Genomic DNA, 27,643 nt, shown 5'->3' on the forward strand with positions numbered 1-27,643 from the left:
TATCTTTCAACTCCAATTAATAATTTTGTAATTTTCACATCATTTATCTTTCAATTCACTTCATAAGCATTCATCTTAGCATTCAGCTTTCAGCATTCCCACGCAACATCTGCAGAAATTGCACTTAGTCTAGTTTTTAAGCAAACTTCAACTGGGAGGTGATCGTACCACGTCGAACCTTTAAGTCAGGTCACGCCTGTGTTGATCACATTTTGATGCTTTTGGACGATTAACATCTGCCCCACGCAAGCCTTATACCATCAACAGCCACCCGATTATGACGGATGGCCAGCGCACATCCACTACACTCATCAGTCGTCTGCTTTTCCGTAAATGTTTGCCACGGCGCCCCCCCCTCTCCATTTTCTGTCTCCAGCTGGCTAGCGAGGAGGCAGAGAGGGGAGAGTAGGGGGGGGGGGGATCATAAAATGATACCAGAGCAGCAGACTTTTGCTTCCAACTATATTTCATGTGCACCTACTTCCAAATATGACTTCAGATATTTCCAGACTGCTGACTGTGGAACTGTCTGTGTCAAAACATGACATCAGCCAACACTAACGTGGAGTGTTTGCCTTGAAACACAACAGTTTTAGCACATCATTTATTAAAAGGGTACATACGGCTGTTTATTTGCTGTTTTAAAAGCATTGTAAATGTCACTTCAATTTCACGCATGAATTATGGCAACACCTAAACCTGTTTTTAAAGTTGTTTAACTCATTCACTGCCATTGACGGCTATAGACGTCAAAAATCCATTTGAACTATTTCTATTAGTTTAATTTTTTTCCCACTTTTAACAAGAGTATGAAAACATAGGGAAAAAAATGTTTATTATACATTTAGAACAGATAAAAAATTTGCGATTAATTGTGAGTCCAAATCCTTTGATTTCAGCGTATCATCTGTGACTGATTTCTGCAGTCCTTCAATTTAAAAAAAGAAAGAAAATATTATAAAAAATTAGGGGTGTCAGGCAATTAAAAGTTTTAATTGAAATTAATCGAATGAATTCACTAGTTAACGCACGATTAATCACAAATTTTATATCGGTTTTAAATGTACAATGAAAAAAATCAAGGGTTTTTAAACTCTTAACAAAAGTGGATTTTTTTTTAAATTAATAGAAATATAGCCGTCTATAGCCATCAATGGCAGTGAATGAGTTAATATGTTTTCTGTTAAATGTTGGACTTCATTATAGAGAGGATAGCTTTTCAAAAGCCGCTTTCTTCTTTAGTCTGACATCAGTCACTTTAGGGGATACGATTCAAACGTTTTCTTCTTTTTTTTTTTTTTTTTTTTTAAGGAGAGCTCAGTATTGTTCATTCAATTTGACATAATCATTGCTCTCCTTTTTAAAAATAAATAAATAAATAAATAAATAAATGTTTTTTCCCCTCTTTTTTTTTTTTTTCAAACGTTTTCTTCTATATGCATTAGCGTCAAACGATTTTGACCAGTAAAAGACCCCAATGTCTACGGAATGCTTTTGTTGGCATTAGCGGCAAAATAATATAACACGCCATCCCGAGTGTGTACTCAAACAAACTGCTGAAAAGCACGCACAGACACAGAGCGGCGGGCGGGTCAAAAATAGATGCATCTGTAGACAAACCGGGCCTCCAAGAGACCACGAGACAAGCCCGCAAGACGGAGCGACACCACTTAAAGAGCGAGCGCTTGCTCTCATTGGAGCTTAACTCAGACATCTTGCTGACAGCGTGGACGGACTTTATTTAGGAGAGAAGAGGGAGAAGCGTCTGTCAGGGTGGGGGCACCTGGCTTCTACGGACGGGCTGGCCTGGCCGTCTGTCAGGATGTGGCCAGGCTAATCTCCCGCAAAGGGGAGGTCTGTTAGAAGGTACAGGATGTTGGGATCAGGATTTCCTTCCTGGATAAAGGCAGACTCATTTTGTATTGGATTTTGATGCTTCACTATATATTGCACAAGAGAAGTAGTAATGTTAACGTTCTTTCAGAATAAGTCTCAGGATACATGAGTATAATAGAAAAAAGTTTCAATTAGACATGAGCCTATTTGAATTCTTATGGTATGATAACTGTGAGCAAAAAAATGTCACAGCATCAAAATTATAGCTCTAAAATGACCTCTCTTTTTTATATTTAGACAAATAAAAACTGAACTGCATTTATTTAACATAATCTATTATTTTTTAAAGAAAATATAAAATATTTAGTAGAAGAAATGTGTACCATGTTGAGTTCCAATAAATAAATAAATGTATTTTAATTCTTCTAAGTTACATATTCCAATTACTGGTGAGCTATTTTTAGAACAGACCTGCAACTTAAAAAATATATATATTTAAGTAAATAAAAAACTAAACTGTTTTTTTTTTTTTTAAACACAATCTATTATTTTTAAACAAAATATAGATTATTTCATAGAAGAAATATGTACCATGCTAAGTTTAAATAAATAAATGTGTTTTAATTCTTCTAAGTTACACATTATTGGTGAGCTATTTTTAGAACAGACCTGTGGGCTAATTAATACCACAAGGTACCATCTGCTTTTTATTCCCCCCTTTTTTTTTTTTACGATAATGCACGTTAAAAGCCATCTGTGTTTGCAGTATCTTATCTTATCTTGCTCCCTCCCTCCTCCTCCTCCTCCTTTATGCGCTGAGAAAGAGAAAGAAAAAATGTAATTGGATGCAATTACTTCAAAGAGGTGGCTCGATTACTCAACTATGCAAGCAGCCAATCATGTTGGGCCCTGCTTAGACATTCCCTCAAAAAAGAAAAGCGCTAAATAACAACCAGTATTAGCGATTATTGAAATTGTGACCTTTTAAAACCGCGGTAAACGGCCAAACTGGTAATCGGCCAATGCCTAGTTTCAATATCAATCGATTTTTTTATATATATATATATATGTAATAACCTGAAATGAAATCAAAGGTTGTTGTTTTTTTTAAGAAATCCGGAATATTCCAATAAATACAGCAAGTTGTAATTTTATGAGAATAAGTTAATTCCCGAGAAAATGTAATGCTAAAAAAAACTTTTTTAATTACTATAGTAATGTTAGAATATTAGAAGAAAAACAGCAATTAGTAATAAAAAAATAATAAATCTCAAGAATAACAATATCATTATACTTCACAGAAAAGTAATTACTCGAATATAATACCACAAAAAAATAAGCAGCAGGGTTAAGAGAATAAAGTTGTATTTTTTTCAGGGGGGCATACAAGAATAAAATAACTTTATAATGCCGAGAAAAACTGTCCTATAACTTTACAAAGTTGTATTTTCAGTACTGTCAATTGGCGATATAAATGTAATGCAATCTCCGGAGGCCGTAACAAGTCAGATGACAGCGCGGAAAGAAAATGACTCGCCCCTCTCATTCACATCCTCCACTCTGTTTTTATCCCATTCGTTCTTGCCCCGGCCACCCGCCTGCCTGTTATTGTCTTGTGTGCGGCGTCCTCCCACACACTCCTCGCTCTCATGTAAATATAGAGAGCGCTCCATTTAGAATGCACATGTGCAATTACACCGGACCTTGGGGACCGCGGTGGCACGTCGCACAGCCTGGACTGTTTATTCCGATTTCCATCCGGACGTCCCGTCGGAGCGCCTGGCACCGACTCGTCCAACCTGCTGCACCTGCGCGACCGTACCGAGGACGGCAATTCTCCTTCAATTTTCACAAACGCAGCTGTTGTTTTCATTGGTTCCATTCTTATGCACATTTTCAAGGTGTGTTGGGAGAGAGAGGTGCGACTTCAAGGTCGCACGTGTGGGAACGCTCTTTGCGGCAACTCATATTCTTGGCAGTGAAAATGTCGCATGCAGTTTCCAAAGCGGGATTGGCCAGGCGCAAAACAAAAGTGATTTTTCTGGTTGCTGGTTTGGCAAAGATTTGCTTACTAAAACTCACATGCACAGAGTCAAGTGTCAAATATCCTCTGATGGCCTTTCTGTGCCTTTAAATGGCTTGCATTAAATTAGCCGGTGGCGACTTTGTGCACATGGCTCTTCATTTGCAGTTTGGATGCAGATGGGTCAACATCTGCTTTGGAGGGAGTTGCCACAAGTGTCCAATAAGGCCACAAAATATTGCGAGATTTAACCTATGGTGCCTTTCTGGGTATTCTTGTGCTCCTGAAGCTTGTTGGAGAAGTAGCAAAAAAATGTCAGGAAAGCCTACAAGAACAGCTGAACTTTATTTGGGGTGAAGCAGAGGCCCTCAAAATGGTGGCAAGTGTAATTCTGAACACGTTTCATGTAATTTGGCAACTACATTATTTCAGCTGTTTAATTATTTATCTGTTAATTATTTATTTCCAACCAAGTTGTACAGGTTAAAGTTCACATTAAAGAGGAAGTCAACCTCCCCCCCCCAAAAAAATATTGACAATAATATGTTCTATGCAGCCCTACTAGTCTAAATATGGTATTCTGGTTAATATTGTGTTAGTGGAATATGAGTTAAGCAAAAATCCAGCAGTTTTTACCAATATGAGACGATGGCCATTTTGTCACTTGCTGATGGGTGAAAATGACATCACAGTTGCTCAGGTCTCAGGTAACAACCAATCACAGCTCAGCTTCAGAAAACAGGTGAGCTGTGATTGGTCGTTGCCTGAGCCCTTAGCAACTGTGATGTCATCTTCAGTCGCCAGAAAGTGGCAAATGGCCGCCCCTGAGATGGGTAAAAACGGCTGGATTTTGCTTCATAGCTCATATTCCAAAAATGAATGTCATGTTTAGACTAGTGAGGTCACATATAACAACATATTATTGTCAAGAAATGTTTAAGGTTGACTTCTCCTTTAAGGCTATAAAAACCTTTGAAAAAAGGCCCAGATTGGCATTAGCAATGTGGAAGTTAACAGCTGATCAGTCGGTAACAGTTAGCGACTTAGCATCAAAAATCACTCTATTATGTAGAATTGTGGCAAAAATGACATAAAATGGCAATTCAAAATCAAATCATCTCTAAATGAGTTTGGCGATCACAGTTTACTGTCCAAACTATTAAGCAGAATTGGAGTGTAACAAGAGGACATTAACTGTGCCGTAATATTTTTATCCTGCGTGTCAAGAGAACTTTTATTAAAGAAATCTGCAAACTGTTTTGTTGTGAAAAGAGGGCACTGTCGCACCTGCAAGTTGGCTTTCTGTGGTCACAATCAGTTAGGACCAATGTCCGTGTTGGCTATCTGTTCGCTTTGTAAACATTCCAGGCATACCAGAAAGCGCCCCAGCAAACCATGAGACGGCTCTTCAACAAGAAAGCTACGAATCGTAAGCACAACGGTTGATAGCTAGGCAGGTGCTAACTGCTAACATGTTGAACTAAAGACGCACCTGTTAACGATCTGTTTACATACCACATGCAGTTACATCACCATAAGGATTTTCGAGGGTGGTGGGAGCATATCAATAACACCGCTGTATACAAATATTTGTCTCTCTGGAGTGCCTGTCCACACAAAGTGTCAAATCAAACAAATTCAATCTTTAAGTATCTGCTTAACTCTGAAAATGTGTCCTGGATTGTGATCTACCCCACTGCTAAATAATGGGGCGAATTAACTCATTCACTGCCATTGACGGCTATAGACGTCAAAAATTCATTTGAACTATTTCTATTAGTGTTTCACTTTTGTTAATAAGAGTATGAAAACCTAAAAAAAAATATATATATATATATATATTGTACATTTAGAACAGATATAAAATTTGTGATTAACCGTGAGTTAATTATTGAAGTCATGTGATAAGTTACAATGAAAAATTGTATTCACCTGACGCGATTTAAAAAAAAAAAAAGATTATAAAAAATTTGGGGCGGTTAAAATTTTTATTGTAATTAATCGCATTACTTCACTAGTTAACTCACGATTAATCACAAATTTTATATCTGTTCTAAATGTACAATAATTTTTTTTTTAGGTTTTCACATTCTTGTTAACAAAAGTTTAACTAATAGAAATAGTTCAAATGAACTTTTGACGTCTATAGCCGTCAATGGCAGTGAATGAGTTGAAGGACTAATCGATAGGATCATCGACTCCCAAAAAGATGACTTTGTGACGGCGCTAATTCTAAGTTACAGCGTTGTCCGTTACTCAAACCTCACGTCCCTCCACAACACTTTCCATTAAAGGCGACGTGAAGCAACAAAACAACCCGACGTCCCTTCTTCTTGACGCTCTCACCCTGAGCCGGCCTGACTCAGGGTGAAGGTATGTGCTGAGCCTTCACTGCTGGCCTCTGGAATTCCAATTGAGTGCAGGAACGCCCAACTTCAACAGTCTCACCAAATCCTGTCGCTGCTGCCCATTCTTTTATTTTTAATCCCTGCTGCTTCGCCCGAGCCATCATTCACGCATGCTTAGCCGCGGGAGGAGGTGGCGGCGAGGTCGACCGAGGGCTGCCAGTCAATGAGTCGTCTGGGTTTTGCTTGAAAAAAAGCCTTTGCGGTGGAGGGATGGAATGAAAGAAGCGGGCCACACAGGTTTAAAACCAAAGCGTAAAAGTCCACAGAGGGAGATCAAGTCGGCCAAAATGAATGTGACTTCAAAGATGGGCAATATACGCACACTGTGTGGCCTCATGGAACTGTGAGCATGTGACAAGTGTGCGTTTGTCTGAGCTCTCGACGCTGTTATAAACCCGGTGTTATTATTCCTCAAGTAGTGATCAAAAGTAAAAAATTCAATGTGCAAAAAAAGCTGTCTTGTTCCACTATGCTACGTAGCTTAGAGCTTTCTAGAAATCAAGGGAACCTCCGTAAGACATCATTTACTTGACGAGGCTCAATGCGAATACGACACATCAAAGTCTCACATGCCCTTATTTTAGTTTAAACTGAATAAACCACATACTAAGATCTAAAAAAAAATAATAATAATAATTTGAATTTTTCAAAGTCGCCAATTGACTTTGTGGACCACTGATAAGATAGTCAGACACGATATGGAAGTAAATAAAAAATAATAATAATAATAAATAAATAAATAAAATAAAATAAAATATTCAAAAATACAAAGTAACCACAGGGTGCAGGGTTAGACACAGATGGCCTCGAAAGAAAGAACTCGACGAAGAAATCTAGACCATGAAACCGTGACATACTGACAAACGTGTCACTTTGCAACTCCAGTTCGGGCCGTGTTCGATTCTATGACATAATAAAGGCTGATAAGACAAAATACAGGACCATAACAAGTGCATAGCAACCGACAACATCGCAAACCAAAACATAGTCGCAACGCGTTCAAAAATGACACGAGCAATTATGCTATTAGGCTAACGATTTGGGAACTTTTACTTTTCTGTAAAATTGCAATTTGATACGAGATGTAAACTCTCTAGTTTTCGACAATGTGCAATGAATGCTTTTAATATGTCCAATACAACATTACATACATTTAACTCATTCACTGCCATTGACGGCTATAGACGTCAAAAATTCATTTTAACTATTAGTTTCACATTTTTTTCCACTTTTGTTAACAGGAGTATGAAAACCTAGAAAAATATGTATTGTGCATTTGGAACAGATATACAATTTGTGATTAATCTCGAGTTAACTAGTGAAGTCATGTGATTAATTACAATTAAAATTAAAATTGTGATTGACTGATTCCCCTAATTAAAAAAAGAAAAGATTATAAAAAATTAGGGGCGTCAGACGATTAATTATTTTTTAATTGTAATTCATCACAAATTTTATATCTGTTATAAATGCACAATAAAAAAATCTAGGTTTTGACACTCTTGTTAACAAAAATGGGCAAAAAATGGGAAACTAATAGAGTTCAAATGAATTTTTGACGTCTATAGCCGTCAATAGCAGTGAATGAGTCAATGATAATTTAAAATAGAAAAAACTGCTTTAAGTATAAAACGTTTTGTTAGTAGATTTTCCAAATGGCGTTGTCATATGATTCACTAGGCCAATGCTGTGTTGACCACAATAAAAGCAGACTACACTAAACAGCCATCTTGCTCTTTATATGCAAGAGTGATGCATGCCAATCCCATTCAAAGGCTTCACACATCCTACCCAAACGAAAGTGCACTATTATAAACATAACTGTGAAAAAAGAAGAAGACGTTTGGGCCCCAGAGGAACACACGCGTGTTCTGTTTCCATGACGCTGCCCTCCCGAGGAAAAACTATTCCCACCAAGACGACTGTCTGAGAACGCAGGAAGAACCATCTTCCCAGGAAAAGCTACAGTACCACTGATAAAATGAGCATAATATGAGGAAACGCTCGCAAACAATAGAGAAAAATGGACAGTTTGGATAATTCATACACTGGTGGTACTTGTAAACGAGACATTATGTACTATAGAGATTTTATTTCAGTGCTCATAACAAAAGATGTGCAATTCCATGCGTAGTCATTTGGAATGTGGGTGTGTACATGATCTCCTTTATGAACTAAGATATACGCCTACTACTGTGCTGATTAAGTGACAGTCATGCCTTGGGAGAGGTAAACCCTGATATTGCCTCTTGCGGCCAACACCCACTGGCTCTAAACACTTACAGTACACTATATACACACTTCACAACTTTCACAATTTAAACCTCTTTTTTTTCCCCAGAGTTATAATGATATATAGTAAATTCTATTGCAGTACCACATCAAAAAATATATATATTTAGGTAATAATAGTAATAATACAGATTCTTTAATTTTCTATCCTTGGGGTACTTCGACTGAATGTTCAATTTAACGTTATGCACAAAAATAATAAAAATAAATAAATACAAATAAAATAAATAATATTTCAGGAAGAATAAGGGGAAATGCAACACTAGGAGAGTGAAAAAACAGAAAGGTTATGTAATGGTTTAGTACTGTAATTAATCCAGGGATCGCGAGTAATTAGCCCTTTAAAAAAAAATCAAATTAAAACGTCAATACAACAAACTTTAATCCCAAAGCAATTTAATATGATTTTAAACTCATTTTACAACACTATCCTTAAAACACATGCAAGACTCTCTGTAACATCCAACAACAACCCAGGCTAAATTTAGCTCCTCCCCAAGACACAAAGCTTGTCTCTCAGTCGAGATGCACCACTTCTATCTGCTTCCTTGGTACCAATTACTGTACTACTTTCCTACCGAGCCAGGGATTTAACGGCATTTCAGAACGAGTACAAAAACTGCACAGAGATGCGGATAGTATAATAGAAAAAAAAAATAGGTTGACTTCATAAATAGCAAACCCAGAAATATGTAGGTGATTATTGGATTAATGGCAAAATAAAATTAAAATTTAAAAAATAAAATAAAACAAAAATAAAATAATAAAAGACACTGAATGCATATCCATTGAGTGGCGAGGCTGTTTGAAGGGCAGGTCCAGCTATGAATGACACAAAGGAATCGGAATCACTCCCAGATTGGAAGTGCTGCTCTTTCCATACTATAATTCCCGGCTCACAAAGCAAAATGTAGCAAAATGGAACGTTTGCACTTCCAAAAAATACATTCCGAGAAAATGACTAACAAAGTAGAATGGAAATATTTGACAGTGAGAAAACACATGCAAACAAAACTACTAACCAAACCGGAAAAGTATTTTGTGCCCATAAGAGCCGACGTTCAGTATAATGACATGATGTCAAGCCATTATTGCAACTGAGACCTGATTGGCAGGACGCCAAAACAGAGCACTAGATGCAGGATGTAACCATCAGGAGAGCCTAACTCTCTGGACACTTTATTAGGTACATCCCTCCATCCATCTTCCTGTGTACTACTGTACTCTGAGAAAACAGCAACAATGCTGGATCATTTATGTCAAATTTATATTTTACTTCACAATCGTATTAATCTGCCCAAAGCTAAAATATGTAGTAGTAATTTGTTTAGTATATGTTTTGCAGGTGTTTTTAAGGACTTTTTTTTTTTAGTTCACCCACAAGTTATGGTTCTCAGACGCAGAAGGATTTGTTCGGAAGCAGAAAAATCTAACTGCACATATAATTATACAATACACATTTAACACAATAATGGATATTTTGGGGGGAGTCATACAGTGCATAAGCTGGAAATGGAACATTCCTGGTTAGATTCTTGGCAAAGAAAAAGGGAATATCACATTTCCATAAACAAACATTCCAGCTTCCTGCTCTGTCCACTCCACTGAGGAGGAGAATGGGGAATCATTTGGGGAAAGTGGATTATATACACAAGAATGGCCAACCTAACATTGGAGAGTCAAATCTAGACCATCGCGTGCGTGCGTGCATAATAATCACACATTCCACAGCAACTGTCACAACACACACGTATAGTAAAACCTGGTACTACAGGCAAAATAATTTGAAGCGTACTCACCGACGAGCACGCACAGCACGTCCATAAGCACGTACAGCTTCTTCTTCACACCCTTCATGTTGCTTCGCCGTCGTTTCAACTTCACTTTTGGCGCATTGGGATGAAGAAACAAACTCAAACCGTACCTGTAAACCACTCCATTATGCTCGCCTTTGCTACATAACAACAAAAAACGCAACCTGCATTACGGGTTCTTCCGGGATAATCTTGTGTTTACCTGTGCGCGTGCACGCACACACACAAACACTAGTGCTTGCCTCTGTCAAAAAGTGTGGGGAAAAGTCGTAAAAATGTGAAGTGAAAATAAAGAAAGAAGTACTGTTTGCGTTCTGGAATATTTTACGAGAGACTCCGGACAGAGCATCCAAACATCTTTCCAGTCCACGCCGTTGTGGGGAAGGCAAAGCACAGCACCCAAAACGGCGGCGACACTGGGCGCCTCCCCTTTACGTCTCCATTTCTCCCTCCCATTTTCCTGTTTCCTGTCTTCCTCGAGACTCGAGGAGGAAAAATGGAAGGAGCGGGCAAATTAATCCCCACCCACCCCACCACAAACAAATAATTAAAAAAAAATTTTTAAAAACAAGCAAGAAATAGATACAAAATGGACAAGCTGACAAATAAATAAAAAATAATAATTGTGATTATTATTTTACAAATTTCGCCCACTGGGGCAAAAAAAAAAAAATCATCAGATGACGTCAGGTCACGTCACCTGTACATAAATGAATTAAATTCATATTTTTTTACTCAATTCACACTTTTTATATATTTGATGTGTTTATTTTAGGGGGGAAAGGGCAGAGATTGAGAGTAGCAAATTATATTAACTTGTGTTAATTACCGCAATTGGATACAGTATTGCATTTTTATGATCAGTACGTTTTGTATTAAGATGCACTGTGGTCCATTTTAAATGGATATATTTATTAAATGACATAAATACACTGACAAACGCACGCACACACAGTCAAGTTAGAAAATAACTGTGTTTTCAATGAAGATCAAGTCAAATTAATTACAAAAAAAGTAGTGTTGTTCTTCATACTTTTCTGTACATTTTGACCACGTGCAAAGTGTAATAATAACCTAGTTTAGACCCATTGGTTGGCCCATTCTCAAAAGCCTTGTAGGTATATATCATGTGTGCTTGTTGCCACTCTGCTCGCAGCTATTGGAACATGTTTTGGACAGCAAAACTACATTTGCTTGCAGTTTGCTTAGTTCAGCAAGCCTGAGCGTCCAAGCACTCATTTTAATTGCACTTCTGTCAAGACTAAATTGAAACACATGAAGTAGATGAACACATTATGTTGGTCGAGTGAAACATTACATTGAAGAGTGTCCGATTTAATTTCAGTGTCGAAATGCATTTCAAATGTGTTTTTCCTGCCCCCTTCTGGGATTTTTCAGTACCAACAGGTAAGATATTTTTCTTTAGTCTCATAAAGATGCAAAAAATTGCTCTAAATGATCCATTTGATTGACAAATTACCTGGTTACACTGAATTTTCTTCCTCACCGTTTGCCTGCCTCAAACACACAACGATACGACTCACCTGCAATGAATACATTTGATTGACACATTAATTTCTTAAGCATCACTTGCCAAAAAATGTGGAAATGCTATTGGCAAACCCTTTCCAATTAAATAAATATACTATATGTCCTCCATTCTATTGCTATTCGGCTTCTTATTTGACAAAAACATTTTTCTGGACAATATTTCACAATAGTGTAGCTTAATCATTTATTATTATTATTATCAACACTTTTTTTTTTTAACAAAATATAATAATTATTAACAAACGACCGGAGCAGTACAATACATACATTGCAAAACCAAATGTGAAAGTAAAAGAAACAGTCCTGCTCACATCAGGTCTTGTCCTGTCCCCTCCTTTTTGTGTAAACGCCAAACATCCATCTGGATCGCTTCGCTGGAAGCTCAGACATGCACACATAGTTAAGAAGTACAAATAAATATAAGAAGAGACAGAAGACGACAGGTGGTCATGTTAACAACCACGAAGTTCTTCCACTCCATGAAACGTTTGCTTTGCTTTTTTTAGATCCAGAATAGCGTTACAATAAAACATGAATTGAGGGTCAGATAAAGCAAGAACAATCACTGAAATCAATGTCCCGATTGTTCTGCAAAGCATAATAAATCGTCAAATGTCCAAAAGTGAAGGGGGGGGGGGGGGGTCACAATTTAATCACAATGAACGTCCTCAATCTATCCTCTATTATGCCAGTCAAATTTATGATGTCAATATAATCTGGGTTATGACCATCATACATTCTAGGATATCCTGGGTTATATTCTGCGATAATCCAGTTGAACCCAGGGCATTTACTTGTACAGTCAATTTTAACCCTGGGTTATATTATGAACTAGATTCATCCCGAAGATGCGCTCTGGGCTAGTTAAAATGATATACGTGAGTAATCCGTGGGCCTGTTCCAAAAATAGCTCACCAGTGCATTGTGATTCTCTCGGAATGTCGTATAAGTGATCATTTGAAAACGTAAGCAATTGAAGAGATCTATAGAAACAAAGTGTTGCATATTGGTATTTATGTTTCCTAATTGTGAAAAATCATTAACATGATCCGCGTCTTCACATAAATACATGTCATTCATTATTACTAATAAATAGGGCTGTCAATAATAAATCTTATTTTATTGAGTAGTCCATCGATCACTCAGGTAATCCCCCCCGTTTTGAGACAAAAATTGTTTTTGTGATTGAGTAAACATAATAATAACACATGAGTAAACACTATTTAAGCAAATTTGTTATTTCAGAAGTGTGTATCAAACTGGTAGCAATCTGGTAGTAGTCGTAATCTTCAAAAAGGTTGGTGGCCCCTGGTCAGGGCCGGCAATGTTTAGACCCCGAATTACAGATTATCCATTTTAACATACCGGTAGGTCACAGACTGGGCCAGTTAAATTAATTATACTTACCTATAACCTGGGCTAGTCTAGTTTAAACCTGATTATAGTCTGTGAAAGTACAACATGTAATCTGGATCTGTACAGTTCATTCTTCAGGTTATATTTGCCGGGCTAGAACTGTTTATAACCCAAAATATAAACTGTGCTAATCCAGTTAATACTTTTACTATCCACAATTATGTGTGCTCATAAATTGATGATAAAAAAATAGAAAAGAAAGAATGTTTATGTTGGAAAAAATGTCTCCATCACACCCCCTAACTTTGTGACCCTCTGAATGCTCCTTTGTGACTTTTTTTTTCCTCTCCCAACATTTCCTCAACATACTCAGTGGGAATGTCGCAAGGCAGCTGGCACTATTGTATGAGTCCGTGTTGTAAAAACTGATGATAATCTCCGAAAAATAGAAATCTACCTGTTGTCGGCATAAAGACATAGAAGGAAAGCGGGAGCAAACAGAACGGAGACGAAATGGAGAGTGGATGACGAGCGGTAAGAGGACGTTTGTGTTGAAATAAAGTGATCTTTGTGTGAATGGACTTCGAGCAGCAACAAGCAGTGCTGAACTCTTACGGCTTCAAAAGGAGCCATGAGAGTCTTCTGGAAGTTTTTTTAGTTTGTTCTGCTTGCTTTTATCAGTCAAAAAAAAAAAAAAAACGCATCTCTATTCAAATAGGATTTTCCCAAGTGCTTTCACTGGGAGGGAGGGCAGCGCAGCAGGGGGATAAATGCAGAGAAGCGGGACAGGAAGTCATTAGGTGGGGGAGAGGAGGCACGCAGCAGGTGAAGTCCCAATCGCAGGCCACGGGGGGGTCAGTCACGTCACCTGCTGCGCCGCAGTCCTCGGGGATGAAAGGACCGTCGCGCATGTGGAACTGGAAGAAGCCCGGCGGACGCTGATGGTCTTGGAGCTGGGCCGGACCTGCGCCGCAGCCCGAGAAGCGACCCCTCTGATCTGACGAGGCAGGCAGAGGGAAGGGACGGGCAAACGGGTTCTGAGGACGGCCGTCGCCGCACGTCAGCGGTTCTCCATCTGGACATGTCGTAGGAGGAGAAACGGCAAAATGTCAGTGAAGTGGGGGAAAAATGAGAGTGACAAACGCAGATGGACTTTGAGACACTTATTGAACAGGACAAACAGTCAAAAACACAAATAAGTGCATCATCCCAAGGCATACAGGCGGTCCTTGTTCTATGATGGCGTTACCGTGGCAACATAATCTGATTTTGTACACTTCTGTGCATAAATCAGCCTCACCAAACCACCATTAGATTGGACGATTGAACAAAGTCTGAATTACTTTATATAACCAGTGAAGAGGAATAAAAAATATTTGTCCTCTTTGCGTGTTCCAAAACTTGAAGACAGGTTTAATGTAAGAAAAAACACCTTTGCAAAAATGATTTTAATCTAACAGAGATCTCTGGACATCGTGACAGTCTCCTTTTCATCACTTAACAGGTGGAATTCAGAGCGCCGAATGTGCCTCTTCCGCGTGTAAAATGGCTTCTTATAGTTTAAACCGACCGCCTCTCTTTCATTTGTAGACAAAACATACTCTCTGGGTACTTTTCCATGAGTGATGGCGAAAACAGAGTCCGGGGTGCATGTTCGAAACAGATTCTGTTCTCAAGGACCAAATGTGTTTTCCCACAGAGAAGGAACTTCTAGACCAAATAATATGTCCCATCTTAAGGTCAAATTATACTGAGCTCAACACCACCCGCTTTACACGTCCACAAAACCTCTCAACATGGTTAATATAAAGAATTAAAATGTTAACAATGGTTAATATATGAAAATAAAGAATTTAAATGTTAATAATATCTAACACCAGTCAAACTATTAGTATAAGTGGAAAACATTTTTTTTTTTAGTTAGGTAGTCTACTTCCTGGTTTATGGAGGATTACGAACACAAAAGGGGTTATTATGACTCGATACACTTTTATATGAACCTTTATCTACAGAGACAAACTTTTAGAATATATGCAAATTCACAGCCATTAGTTTGTCATCACATTCACAGCAAAGAAATGAATCAAAACAGTCAATGCACACTGTATGTAAATGTGAATTTTCTATGTGTTCATATATTTGATGTTTCTTTGGTCTTTGGGCCACATACAACATGTTATTATTAATATTCTCAATCCGATTCACTGAACTTAAAATCTTTACAGGAGCCCTTGGAAGCGAAAAACAAAATGGCAGACCAACCTTGTCTTTTCAGGCATGAAGTTCTTTTTTTGGTGTCTACTCATGAGCTAACAAATTTCATGTTGCTAAGTGAAACTTAAAAAAAAAAAAAAAAAATCTGCGAGACAAGTTGAGTGAAGCAATGACAACAACATTAGTGGTTGTAAAACATACAGGTGCATCACAATGAATCTGAATATTTATATGGTACCACATGGTCGAAAATGTATTTTATTTCTGTAGTTCACAACAAAAAGCTAAACTCTTATGTAGATTTATTATACGCGTACAAAAATGCTATTTAGAAGGCGGATTATTATCCTTTTTTTTTTTTGAAAAAATACTTTTGATTGTTTGAATATTTACAAAGAAAACAATCAAACTTATTGTAACTTATTGATATGGTGAACTTGGGTTTGTGTTAGCTGGGAGCTCTAAGATCCAATTTTGAAAATAAGATTGAAAAAACAAAACAAAATCATGACATATTTCACTCAGTAGTGAATCTGTACAATATGCGAGTTTCACCTTTTGAATTGAACTGCTAAAATGTGCCATTTTCCGATACAGTACATTCATTTTTCACAATCCATTAAAATGTGTTCAGATGCACCTGTACAATAAAGGAGCTGATGCCACATTGAATGGAAATAAAGGGAAGGAAGAATAGAACGAACATGTGTCTACTGAAGCGACAAGCTCGACAAGCACCCCCCCACCCTCGTTCGTTACCTGCAGGCTGCAGCCTGCTTTCTGTAGGCCAGACCGCACCAAGGTCACGGCTTTAAGAGAAAGCGGGGGGTCCGTCTGCGCCGAGGGCGGCCCTCCTCCTCTGGAGCGCCGTTGTCAAAAAGGGGTGAGCCATGCATGTGCATGCAGACACAAAACAAGAATGAGGGGGGGAAAAAAATGCATAAATGATTCGGAATGGAAGACAGCAAATTCTTGACGTAAAAAATTGAATGACAAATGAATTAAAAAAAAACGGTGCGATGCGATGTAATGTATCGGACATGGTATGTAAACGGTTTAACATACTGTACAAAGTGAGTTGAGACGATACATTTCAGATATTTTTTTCCCCTTTCTGAAACCACATACTGTAGTTTGATTGCGACTTTCAATGATTACGAAATAGACCAGAGTGCACTCTACCTTTCCATGATCCTCAGAAGAAACACAAGTGCATCTTAATACATTACAACAGTGGCTCTCAAACTGTTTATACCACACTTCAAAAAATACCTCACTGTCCAAGTGCCACCATTATGACCAATACGAAAATGTAGTAACATTGTAAACTTAAGCATTTTTTTTAAAAAATGAGGTTTTATTGCTAAACAGTGTTGGAAGCCACGTTACCATTATGCAGTTTCAACATTCATACTGCCCTTCAATATGGCAAAAATAATTTCCATTTGAATCAATGTTTGAAAATAAACTGCTCTAAAAGACTAAACGCAAATGTATTGTACTTACAAGTTAAACACAACTGAACTATACCAAACTATTTTAATGTATTGGACTGTCCCAAAAAAATGATAGATGAGAAATTGAATCCACTTAAATGTTATGCAGTTAGAACATTTATTTCAGTGAGTCTTTTCCAAACCACTAGAGGGAGCCACCGTGCCAGTAGTGGTAAACATACCACATTACAATATGATAGAAAACTATTTATTCTAGTCGTTCAATTTAAAAAGTGAAAATATTTTTATTTATATACTATTTAGACATAATTTTGATGACTTATATACTGTGGTGCTTGAAAGTTTACATACCCTAGGCGTAATAAAAAAAAAAATACTGTGGCAATTGTTTTGATATATTTAGAGGTTGAAGGTGACATGAGTCGAGATGTGCATGTGAATTTTGGTGACGATTCACAGCATTTTTTGGGTCATTAAGCGACGTTTCGCTTTTGTACATTTACAGTCGAGCCCACAGGTTGACCTACCGGTAGGTACGCTTTCAAGCACGACTATACTTTTTATATAGAATTTAATTTAGATGATTTTGGCTTACTTTAAAAAAAATCTGTTGGTTCTTTTTCAGAGTTTTACCTTGTTTGACCAGATCCAGGCTGGACTGCCGAGGTAAAGGAGGCGCCAGCTTTCCGGAGACGGCGGAGCTACTGCAAGACAGTAAAGCGGCGGAATTGTTGCTTCCGTCCAGCTCGCCGGCCGACCCGTCCTGGTCTCTCTCTTCCCTATAGCACATAAAACACACGTTAAGAACATATCATCTAGAATCGAATCCCAGAGTTCAGATAAGGGTGAAGGTACTTTGTATGAGGATTCGTTAGTTTAGTCACACAACTCACATGTTCCCTAACTGCAAGGTGTACTTCTTTCGAGTGATCCTGGTGGCTTGTTGAGTGAAGTAGTCGTGCCGCTCAGACTTCTTCCACATGTAGTAGTACTCCACACACTCCCCCACAGAGCGGGTCCTTACCTGCGGAGAAGGAAGCCTGTTTTGTTACGCTCACTCAGGATGACATTTTCTTTTTCTTGGTGGGTTGTTTGATACCAAAGGTCTAAATGCCAGTGACATTTTTTGCTCTCAATCTGACCGTAATGTGATTCTAAGTGAGAGTGCAGACACGTTTACATTACGTGCTTAGGTGGAAGGACAAACAAATGTTGACAGTATACATCTATGTGAATGGATTAAATGTAATTGTGTCTCTGAATGTTAAAAAAATGTGACCTGGCAAGTCAGGAATAAACATCGCTTGTCTTTGAAGCACTTACCTTGTTAGCCTGAATGAGGTGGAAGTTTTTCCCGTAAACTTTATAGCCGTGCTCAAAATTCCTACACTCCTCCTCACTCCAGCCACACAGCTCTTCTAAACAAAAGGGGATGAGCACCAGCAAAATGCAATTAAGAACAAAAAATCATTATCATAAAATTCACTGGTATTTATTTTTCTCTGTTTTCTTCAAATTAGTATTGCGCTTGACTTCAAACTATCAAAACGCAAGTCTTACCAGTGAAAACTTTCACATTAAAGTGTAGTCGTCGCAGTGCCTCCTCCGCGTTGAAGTTACATTTCAGCAGTTCATACAGCGCCTGGTAGCATAGACAAAAAAAAAAAAAAGGCTGATCAAAGATGCTTACTGTACGTAGAGTAGTTGTGTAGGTCATTGTGGCGGTAAGCTTTCCTCATTTTGAATAATAATGAAAACAATAATAATGAAAACTTTTCGACATTAACTGCAAACAAAGAAGAAATGAGACCTCAAAAAAAAGAAGGCGGGGCCAACATGTGTGAGAAAGGAGGTGTGGTGGTGAATGATCACCGTGATTGGCTGATGTGTAAAAAGAGGCAAGTCTCAGGTTCTAAATAAACAGATATGTGAAAATGATGCAAGTCAATTTCTATAGTTCAATCCTTCATTTTCTGCTTGTGCCCCTAACGTTACTGTGCTTCTAGAAAAAAAACTGTACAAACATGTTTACATTATGCGTTTATATGAATGGACAGACAGATGTGAACATGAGGTGTACGATGTAGTACCTGCTCATTGTCTCGTACAATGTCGGTGCACGTTTGCTTGCAGACTGCCCCTTCTTGGCCACGTGGCCTCTGTACATTCAACAGGAAGTGCTCCACTTCCAGCAGCGGCAGAGCACCCGGTCTCCACAACAGTTGGTCCTCGCTGTTGTATGCTGGACACGGGGACGCCAGAGATGTCGAAATATGGAGTCGGGAGCGCGGCAAAAGTAAGAGGTTTCTACCTTGTTCGTGGTAGGTATAGGGACCGAGAGGAGGGATTATTGCTTGGTACATGGAGCCAACCATGATCTCCTGGCATGACAAAGAAATTGGTGTCAGGCTACTCGAATAATGCTAAAAATAAGTGATGTCAGCATCTGGTGACTGACCTTGTGTTCTTCATTGGAGGGAAGGGAGATATCGTCGGACTCCTCGTCAGACGAGCAGACGGATGTGTCTTTGTTTCCAGCTGAGAGGGGTAAAAAAAAAAAAACAACTTCAGAAGATCTGTCTACATCGGTACGGTACCACTTTTGACTCCCCTGTTTGCAGTCACCGGCCACAACATTAGGCAAAGGGCACCGTGCTGGTGAACTCACAAGGCAGATGTTGGAGCAGATCTGATGTGCTGGAGGTGACCGAGGGGGTGAGATCATCAGCTGACTCCACTCCTTCTGCTGTAGTAAAGATGTCCTCGGTGATCTGTTTCTGGAGACGACAGGAAACATTGGAGCTGCGATATCAACAGCAGTGTATGTGCGTGTGTTTTTTATTTATTTATTTTATTTTTTTTAGTTGTGTTGGCTTGAGGCGGGCTGTCACCTTGGCCAGAGTCATATCTGGCAGAGTGGCGGAGACGTGACAGCTCTGCTTGACTGGATCAGGCACTGCGTAGCCATACAGAGCCAGCAGCTCTTCCAAGGGCAGCTCATTGGGCTACAAAGTATGACAAGAAACAGGAATAATGGGAGAAAAAAAAAAATACAGAATGAGATTTATTCAGCCGAAGAGGAGCCACGTAACACAACTTGAGCGTACAGTCTGGGGTTGGGCCGCCATGTTTTGGGGAAGAAGAGAGTCTCTCCTTCAACTCCGGATATGCTTTTTTTCTCCGGCCCAGCGTCTTCATCGCCGTACCTCACGATCTCAAATGGGATGGAACCTTGGCGGCAAGGTCCACAGGCCCTCGGCCTGCCTATGGACGGAAACATCAGTGGTCACATGCAAAACCCAGGAAATGAAAAAATTTCGAATCCATTATTCGATTAATTGCGTAATCAGTAATTAATTTTTTTAATCAGATTAATAACATTTTAGAGATTAATCGCTTAATAAAAAAGGCTTTTTTTAATCTAAATTTTTTCCCTCGCCAAATTTGAAGGGCACCGGTTATGTGTTAATTATTTTGACATTTAATGTTCTGAGGATGTCTTCAACATTTTTTGATCCAGTGCACACGCTCATTCTCCTCTTTAAAAAAAAAAAATCAGTTAATTACTTGCATAATTTAAAATGAAAAAAAAAAATGACCCCGATATTTTGACATGAACAAATATTCTAAATGTGATACGGAAACATTCATTAAATGCTTTACTTTAATGCATGAAATTATGTTTATTGCTCAAACACAACCTGTGCTACCTTAAACGTAGCCACCCGCTGTCACGCTAAAGGATAATCTATGGTCAAAATTAATAGTGCGATTAATCTGTGTTAATTCATGATTAATGCGATAATTTTTTTGTGATTAATTAAACAATGAACACTTTAACTTTGACAGCACTAATTATTAAACAACAAAATAGCCATGTGATGTGAAAGTATTGTTATTGTTCACTTGGGGTTGGCATTTTCTGTGACTTTGAGTGTGAAAGGCTTTAAATGACCTGGTGAAAGATATGCGTGTCAGCAAATCAAAGTTACTTTGGCAGTTGTGAGTTTTTTAGTTAGCCAGTCATGGTGTTAGTGGTGGCCATGCTCCCATGCATGAATTTTGATAACGTGTTTGCTTTGTGACTTTTTGTTTAATAAAGTGATTGAAAGTCATTTCACCCGTTGTGGCAAATGTGTTGTATAAACACCAGATTCTGCCGTTCAGAAATTCTATGGCCAATCTGGAAAAACATAACAGAAGTCAGTCACACTTGTTGATACCATTAGCTATGTTTTGCTAGTCAGTTCCCAATGTTTGCAAAACTATGGGGACATTTTGTTTGGAAACAGGAAAGTAAACAACACAACACAAGTAAGGGGATTTTTTTCTTCTCTCTCAGAACATTATTTAAGTGAATAGTTTTGCATCGCTTTTTCAGTATTTGTTTGTCTGCCATGTTGGCAGGTGAAGTTAGGAGAATTCTTTACTCAAAACACTTAATAAGCACTGGAACAAAACAATACGTCGACCTCCAAAATGGTGGTGTGTGACGTCAAGGTAAAACAAGTGAATACCAAATTGACAAGTGGCTGTCATCTTTGTGGAATTTTCTATAAACGATTGAATGTGCACTTCAAATGCAAAAAAATGAAAAAAAAAACATCACAAAAAACTCCCAAAACATTTATCACCAACAATCTTCCATCTGCGCTAGTTAAGTGTAAGCGTTTGAAACTTGACGCTCATTTTGACTCCCTAACGTCTCGAGATTTTGGCCTGCTGGGATAAGTATATTTAGTGTTTCAATTCTGAATATATGAATGTGCTTTTGGGCAGCTTGTATTACTCCTTATGGTTTGACTTAACATACGATTAATACATAGGCCTGTTATATCTGTGCCAGTAAAACTAGCTGATAAGACCTCACGCCTTATATTTTGTTTCATTCTGCAATATGGAAATTCCCAAAGTTTCGTTTGGCGGTGGCATCCCTTGTAGCATGCTTTTGGAGCATAGATTAAAGTTTTAGGCCTCCGGAGCAACAGGGAAAAGGAAACCAAGGAAACTTTAGACAGTAGCACACAAGTTGAAGAATCTCCATTCACTCGTTTGTGTTATTTGTTAAACACGACCCGTTGTGGTGACAAAGTTGTGTTGCTTCTGTTGCAAGTGTGTGACCAGGGGCGCTTTCCTGCCACTTGGTGCTGAACGCCTCTTCCTTCTCGGCGGATCGCGCGAGAAGGAAATAAAAAGTCAAAATGTCCCACAAAAAAAAAAGGGACGACAAAGACTACGCGGACAACTTTTTCCGCGTGTAAAAACTTCACCAAACCACTCGGGCCAACGCCGTGTTTATAGCTTCCCTTCTTTTGTTTTCGGTTCAGTTCCTTTCGACAGGCTATGAGAGAGAAGGAGGGGGAGGAATGGCTCTTTAACGCCGAGCGAGAGGATCGAAACGCCGGGGAGCTTCTCCATTCCTCCCCCTTCTACCTCCACTTCCCCGATGTTTAACCCCCGCGTTGCTACATTTCCCCCCCTCCACCCCTTCCGCGTTCGTTCGCCGGTCACACCGCCGACATATACGCCGTACCGTGCTGCGTGACTAGCGGCCGTATGTGGCCCTGGTTTAGCCCGTCGTCTGGGCGACTACAGCCTCGTTTTCGTCCACTTACCTCCGCCGCCATTCCGTTCCTGCGTGAGCCGACTAGCCCGGATGTTGTAGGTCTGTTGTGTAGCACTGTGTAACGCGATGTGTTATTGATTCAGGTAGTTGTGTACTTGTGACCACAGAACTTCACTTTTTATCATCCATTAAAAACATTTATATAGATTACGTCCCAAACGAGCCTTAGGCGTGTTAAAAGTCATTTTAAACCCACCATTTCCTCTTATTTCCCCCTCAACACTTTACATCTGCTAACTTCCCCCACTGTAAAGTACTGTACAGCAGATATTTCCTACTATAAACTACGACGCTACAGAATATTAAAACGTTACCAGAATATTAGCAATATTAGCAGAATAATGGAACACTGAGGTCTTACTGTAAGTGGCCAAACATTTGCACAAATGCCACTACAACAAGTTTGTTTAAATTGTGTTTTTCTTCATTTTAAAACGTTTTGTTTCATTGGATGTACAACACACTCTGCTCTGCTAACGTGTAATAAGCAGGGCTGTAACAATGCACCAGAGTTATTTGAATCATTTTAATAGAAAACAACCACTGCCGCTTTCTAAAGATAGCACCCAGGGGCAGCAGATACAATGAAATCAGCAGAGGTCCCAGAATTTAACCCTGTGGAACACCATCCGTTTCAATATACATGTGAATTTATATTGCCCAAAATTTTCTGACCACTTTCTTTCTTTGCTTGAGATAGTTAGTATGAAGGAATACAATAATAAAGAAATCACATGACGCACCATCACAACAGTCACAAGTCGACTACTGAGCGCACCAAATTCCCTGTAGCACAGATGGGCTAAGCAATATAGCATGAAAAATTCTACTGGAAAAGTACGAATATCACCACTTTTTCCATTTCTAATTGCTGGTCCCAAAAAAACAACTGAAAACCAAAAACATTTAGTGTCATAGTAAAACTACTTTGTATATCATGAATTAGTCATGCTACTAACATAGCAGCCTTGGTTAACATCACCTTGTTTACTGTACAGCGCTAATGCTAGCTTAGCACTGCTAGCGCTGCTTTTATTTTGTTTTTTCCTTCAGCTCCACAGCCTTCTTTGTGACTTTTTATCACACCTGCGCAATTTCAAAACTGCCTGTGATCATGAATGGCCATGTTTGAGAATCACGCTCTTGCACGTCGCTCAACTTTGGTCAGAGTCCCAAGGAGGGCAAGAGTTTCGCGAATGAAGGGCTACATTTACAGTAAATCTGCTAGTGGTTTTAAAACGGCAAAGTTCCCATCTACAGTAAGTTTGGGGTGTCTGCTTGGAAGGTTCACAAAATGTTTGAATTTCACTTGGAAAAGTTTTTTAAAGCGCTGATGGCAAAAATGCCTTGTTGACAATAGATGCAGAGCTGGACCAATCCATTTATATGATGGCTTATTACCAGTTTTTCTTGAAAACATTGGACAAAATGGTCCGTTTTCAAAAATGTTGGTGCCTAAATTTTCCTCCTATATGAATGACCCATAGCCTTGAAATAAGTCCAACTAAACATAATGTATAGTGGCTACGTATGTAGAAGGGAGGGGGCAGCCACAGTAGTACATGGCCAGGGCAGATAAAGATAGAAGCTGCTCTCTTCACACACGTATGCTTGCCAGAGGTGCCAAAAGTCCTCACACTCTGTACTTGTAGAAGTGCACAGAAAATAAATAGAAGATACTTGTGTAAAAGAAATACTCTGGTTAAAGTAGAATTACTGATTCAACTCCATTATTTAAGTTTAAAAAAAAACACTCTAAAAACAACAGATACTCAAGTAAAATACAGATACATGAAATATCTACGCAAGTACAGTGATGAAGTGTGTGTGTGTATTTATATATATATAGATATATATATAATTAGTATTTTTTTAATCCATCTCGGGGGCGGCCATTTTGCCACATGCTGTCGACGGAAAATTACATCACAGTGCCTAAGGGCTCAGGTAATGACCAATCACACCTCACCTGTTCATCATCTTTTGATTGGTCATGTGACGTTCGCAAAACGCGCCCTTAGGCACTGTGATGCCATTTTCAGCAGCAAGGTGGCAGTGCAAGGCAAAATGGCCGTCCCCTGATATAGATAAAAATGGGTCGATTTTTCTGCCCAATTCATACATAACACAATATTAATCAGGATGTTGTGTTTAGACTGTTGTGTGGGGGCACACAGTACATATTATTGTAAATATATTTTTTATTTATTTAATGTATTTTCACATCTTTTTCAAGTAATAATTCTGTGCACCTTTTAATAAAGAAAAATAATCCAGAAAAAAAGATCAAAATAATTCATTTTCATCGTAAATTCAGTATACCACCAGAAAAAAAAAACTGATCACAATAATAAAGCATCAGCTAGAATCGAGATGATGCTAAAATTAAAAAAAGCAGCAGTAATCATTAAACAAAATCAATACTGAAATCGGTGATACTAGTCTTATTACTTGGTATCTGCTCAACGTCAAATCAAGCAGTATCACACAGCACTTGTGTAAAGTACCCCGTGTGTTGCCATCTGCAAGCATTGTAAAGTAGCATGTGACAACAATTAAAAAGCACACGCCATAACGCTCGTCTTCACTCTTCCCTCTCAGTTATGTCGCCAGCCTCAACAAGGTCATTTTCGAAAGAACATTTTGGATACAGGCTTCAATATTTTTTAAATTTCTCCCAAACAAGGGTTTAAAGAATGTATGTTGCAACACTACTACATTACTTCAAGTAACCAGTAGGTGGAGACTGCACTACTTGCAAAACAAAACAAATCGTCGTCCATGAGAAAACTGTAGCTTGACTTCTCACTTCACACATTTTATCTATGGTAAATAAAGGAGTTCCCCATGCGTTAGTGGCGTGAAGAGCTGCTTTATTTACTTCTCTTCTTGTAACCCCTATCAAATAGTTTATAGTTTACAATTGTGCTTGTCACCCAAAATATGAAAAGCACAACTTTTGTAGAGGTACAACATACTTTTTTTTTTTTTTAATCATGGATTACTGCAATATTTGATTTTGATTAATCTCAGCTGATTTAGGGTGAGGTGGTGTACACATAAATCATACGGACAAACAATCATTCACATTTACACAATCGACAATTCCAAGTCTTTAGTGACTCTAATGTACATGTTTTTGGAATGCGGGGAAAAGCCAGCAATAAACCACGCACAATCATCTAAATCGATTTTCATGACGTCTAAGTAAAAAAAAAAAAAAAAAAAAATGTTAATGAATTTTTCCTTTGGACTATTAATGTGATTTACCCAAAAGAAGGATAGAAATATTTATTATAAAAAAAAAAAAAAACGTGTTCATCTGAAGCAAAAATGAGTGAAACTAAAACAAAGTGTCAATAAATTGGGATGCATTGATACCAACACTGATACTGTCTGAATTTCTTGACTTCACTTGTACTCGGATACATTCTGTAAACGTACATATTGTATATTTCCTCATTCTTTGCCGACTTCCACCTTTCTGTGTTTGTGTGACCGGTCAAATCATCTTCAGTCCACTTCGCATGATCATCAGCTGACTCACACCAACTACTACAGACCAACTTGTGACATCATGACATTATAGTACACACAATATACAATACAGTGCATTTGAAATAAAAACAATACAAATGTGATCGTCTGGAATGAGATTGTTTGCACAGATGGGAGAAGAATGGAACAAGGAAGGAATTTGCTCCTCCCATCAATTACACCTGGTTACAGTTTCTTTCTTATTGGTCGTATGAATATTGCTATTGAAGATGTTTAAAAACTGAAAACATAACTGTGGAAGCTACTGAAAATAACAAAAGAATATTAGGCCCACAATAAAAAGAAATATTATGGGAATAAAGTTACTTAGAAAAAAAGAGTAGGCACTTTTTTAAAAAGATAAAAAGCTTTTTTTTTTAAATATATATTACAAGATAATAGTCAAAATTTAAACAGCACTACTAAGTAGTATTAGCCCTCTATTTTCATACAACGGCATTCTGTGAGTATATATATATATATATTTTTTTTAATGTGGCCGTAAAATTGCTTCGTACAAAACAAAAGCAATCTTAATTTAGAATACTACTTCTATATAAAATTTTGAAAATATATTGTATTTCTAATCATTCATTTAATTTTAAATTTTGAAAAATTGTTCCTGAATTGTTCCAACTCTAAACTAATCCAGTATTAGCGCCGACTGTAACAAAAAAATATATACTACAAGAATGAAGCCGTATTTTTTTTTTTTAAGAAAAAAAAATCACAGATACAAGAATATTTTTTCAAGACAAAAAGTCATGTATATTTGACGTAACAAGTAATATGAGAATAAAGTAGAAATGTTAAGTTAAAAAGTCATATTTTAAAGAGTGACTTTCACAAAACTTAGAATTGTAAAAGTACAATTCCATTCTAGTTAGATTAATTTTTTCTTTAAAAAATACAAATAAACAAACCTCAAAATAAATATATATATTTAAAACAACAATAATCTAACACAGTTTTATTATGGGAAGTTTACAAATGTATTCAAGTACAAATGTTACATTTTTTTCTTTGTAGCGTGGCTGTAATATGCCTTCCCTTCCACAAGGGGGCAATGCTGCTATGTTTATGATTTAATACAAGCAAGCGCAACTAGTTTTTCTATGGTGTCCATCATCAAACAATTTCCATCAATTCTGCAGTACATCATGTAAAGGATTCGCTAGTTAGTGGTGATATTTCTACTACTTGATATCTTGAGCCATACTTCCCAAATGGGGATTCGAATAACCAACAAAAATGTGGTGGTGTATTTTGTATGTTTCTGCATTCATACTAAGGTCACTTATATATTCAAATAATGTGAATTTACAGCGTATCACTGCAGAACTGACAGTGATTTCTTGATCTCCATTTGAGACTTTCGCTGCCTATTTGCTCGGACATTCCAGCCGCTCTTCCCGGTCTGTTCCATTAAGTGAACATTTCCACTGCTCTCCCTCCGTTGCCCACTCCCCTCTGCAAACAGGATGTTTGTGTCTCGGCGGGGCAGCGCACCAATACAAAGACGATCATCA

General features: G+C 38.1%; 2 protein-coding genes across 7 annotated transcripts in view; both read right to left on the bottom strand.

Moving 5' to 3' along the window:
* Window positions 1-10,828, bottom strand: part of plpp2b (phospholipid phosphatase 2b) — a 28,208-nt gene extending 17,380 nt beyond the window's left edge. The window contains exon 1 of the mRNA XM_077584515.1: window positions 10,359-10,828. Within this exon, the coding sequence (XP_077440641.1) occupies window positions 10,359-10,416 (58 nt within the window). The 5' untranslated portion in view covers window positions 10,417-10,828. The remainder of the gene's footprint in view (window positions 1-10,358) is intronic.
* Window positions 10,829-12,083: 1,255 nt separating this feature from the next.
* Window positions 12,084-27,643, bottom strand: part of mier2 (mesoderm induction early response 1, family member 2) — a 33,484-nt gene continuing 17,924 nt past the window's right edge. The window contains exons 1-12 of one of the 6 annotated variants that reach the window (XM_077584482.1): window positions 22,567-22,621; window positions 20,059-20,215; window positions 19,843-19,956; window positions 19,620-19,728; window positions 19,410-19,489; window positions 19,263-19,332; window positions 19,042-19,193; window positions 18,512-18,593; window positions 18,275-18,366; window positions 17,845-17,975; window positions 17,585-17,730; window positions 12,084-14,355 (exon numbers count right to left, since the gene is read on the bottom strand). In XM_077584482.1, coding sequence (XP_077440608.1) covers window positions 13,991-14,355; window positions 17,585-17,730; window positions 17,845-17,975; window positions 18,275-18,366; window positions 18,512-18,593; window positions 19,042-19,193; window positions 19,263-19,332; window positions 19,410-19,489; window positions 19,620-19,728; window positions 19,843-19,956; window positions 20,059-20,079 — 1,362 coding nt within the window. In that variant the 5' untranslated portion in view covers window positions 20,080-20,215; window positions 22,567-22,621 and the 3' untranslated portion in view covers window positions 12,084-13,990. The other 5 variants (XM_077584481.1, XM_077584483.1, XM_077584478.1 and 2 more) reach the window with 5 other exon arrangements.

Source organism: Vanacampus margaritifer, chromosome 13 (genome assembly GCF_051991255.1).
Source record: "Vanacampus margaritifer isolate UIUO_Vmar chromosome 13, RoL_Vmar_1.0, whole genome shotgun sequence".
Classification (NCBI taxonomy): Eukaryota; Metazoa; Chordata; class Actinopteri; order Syngnathiformes; family Syngnathidae; genus Vanacampus; species Vanacampus margaritifer.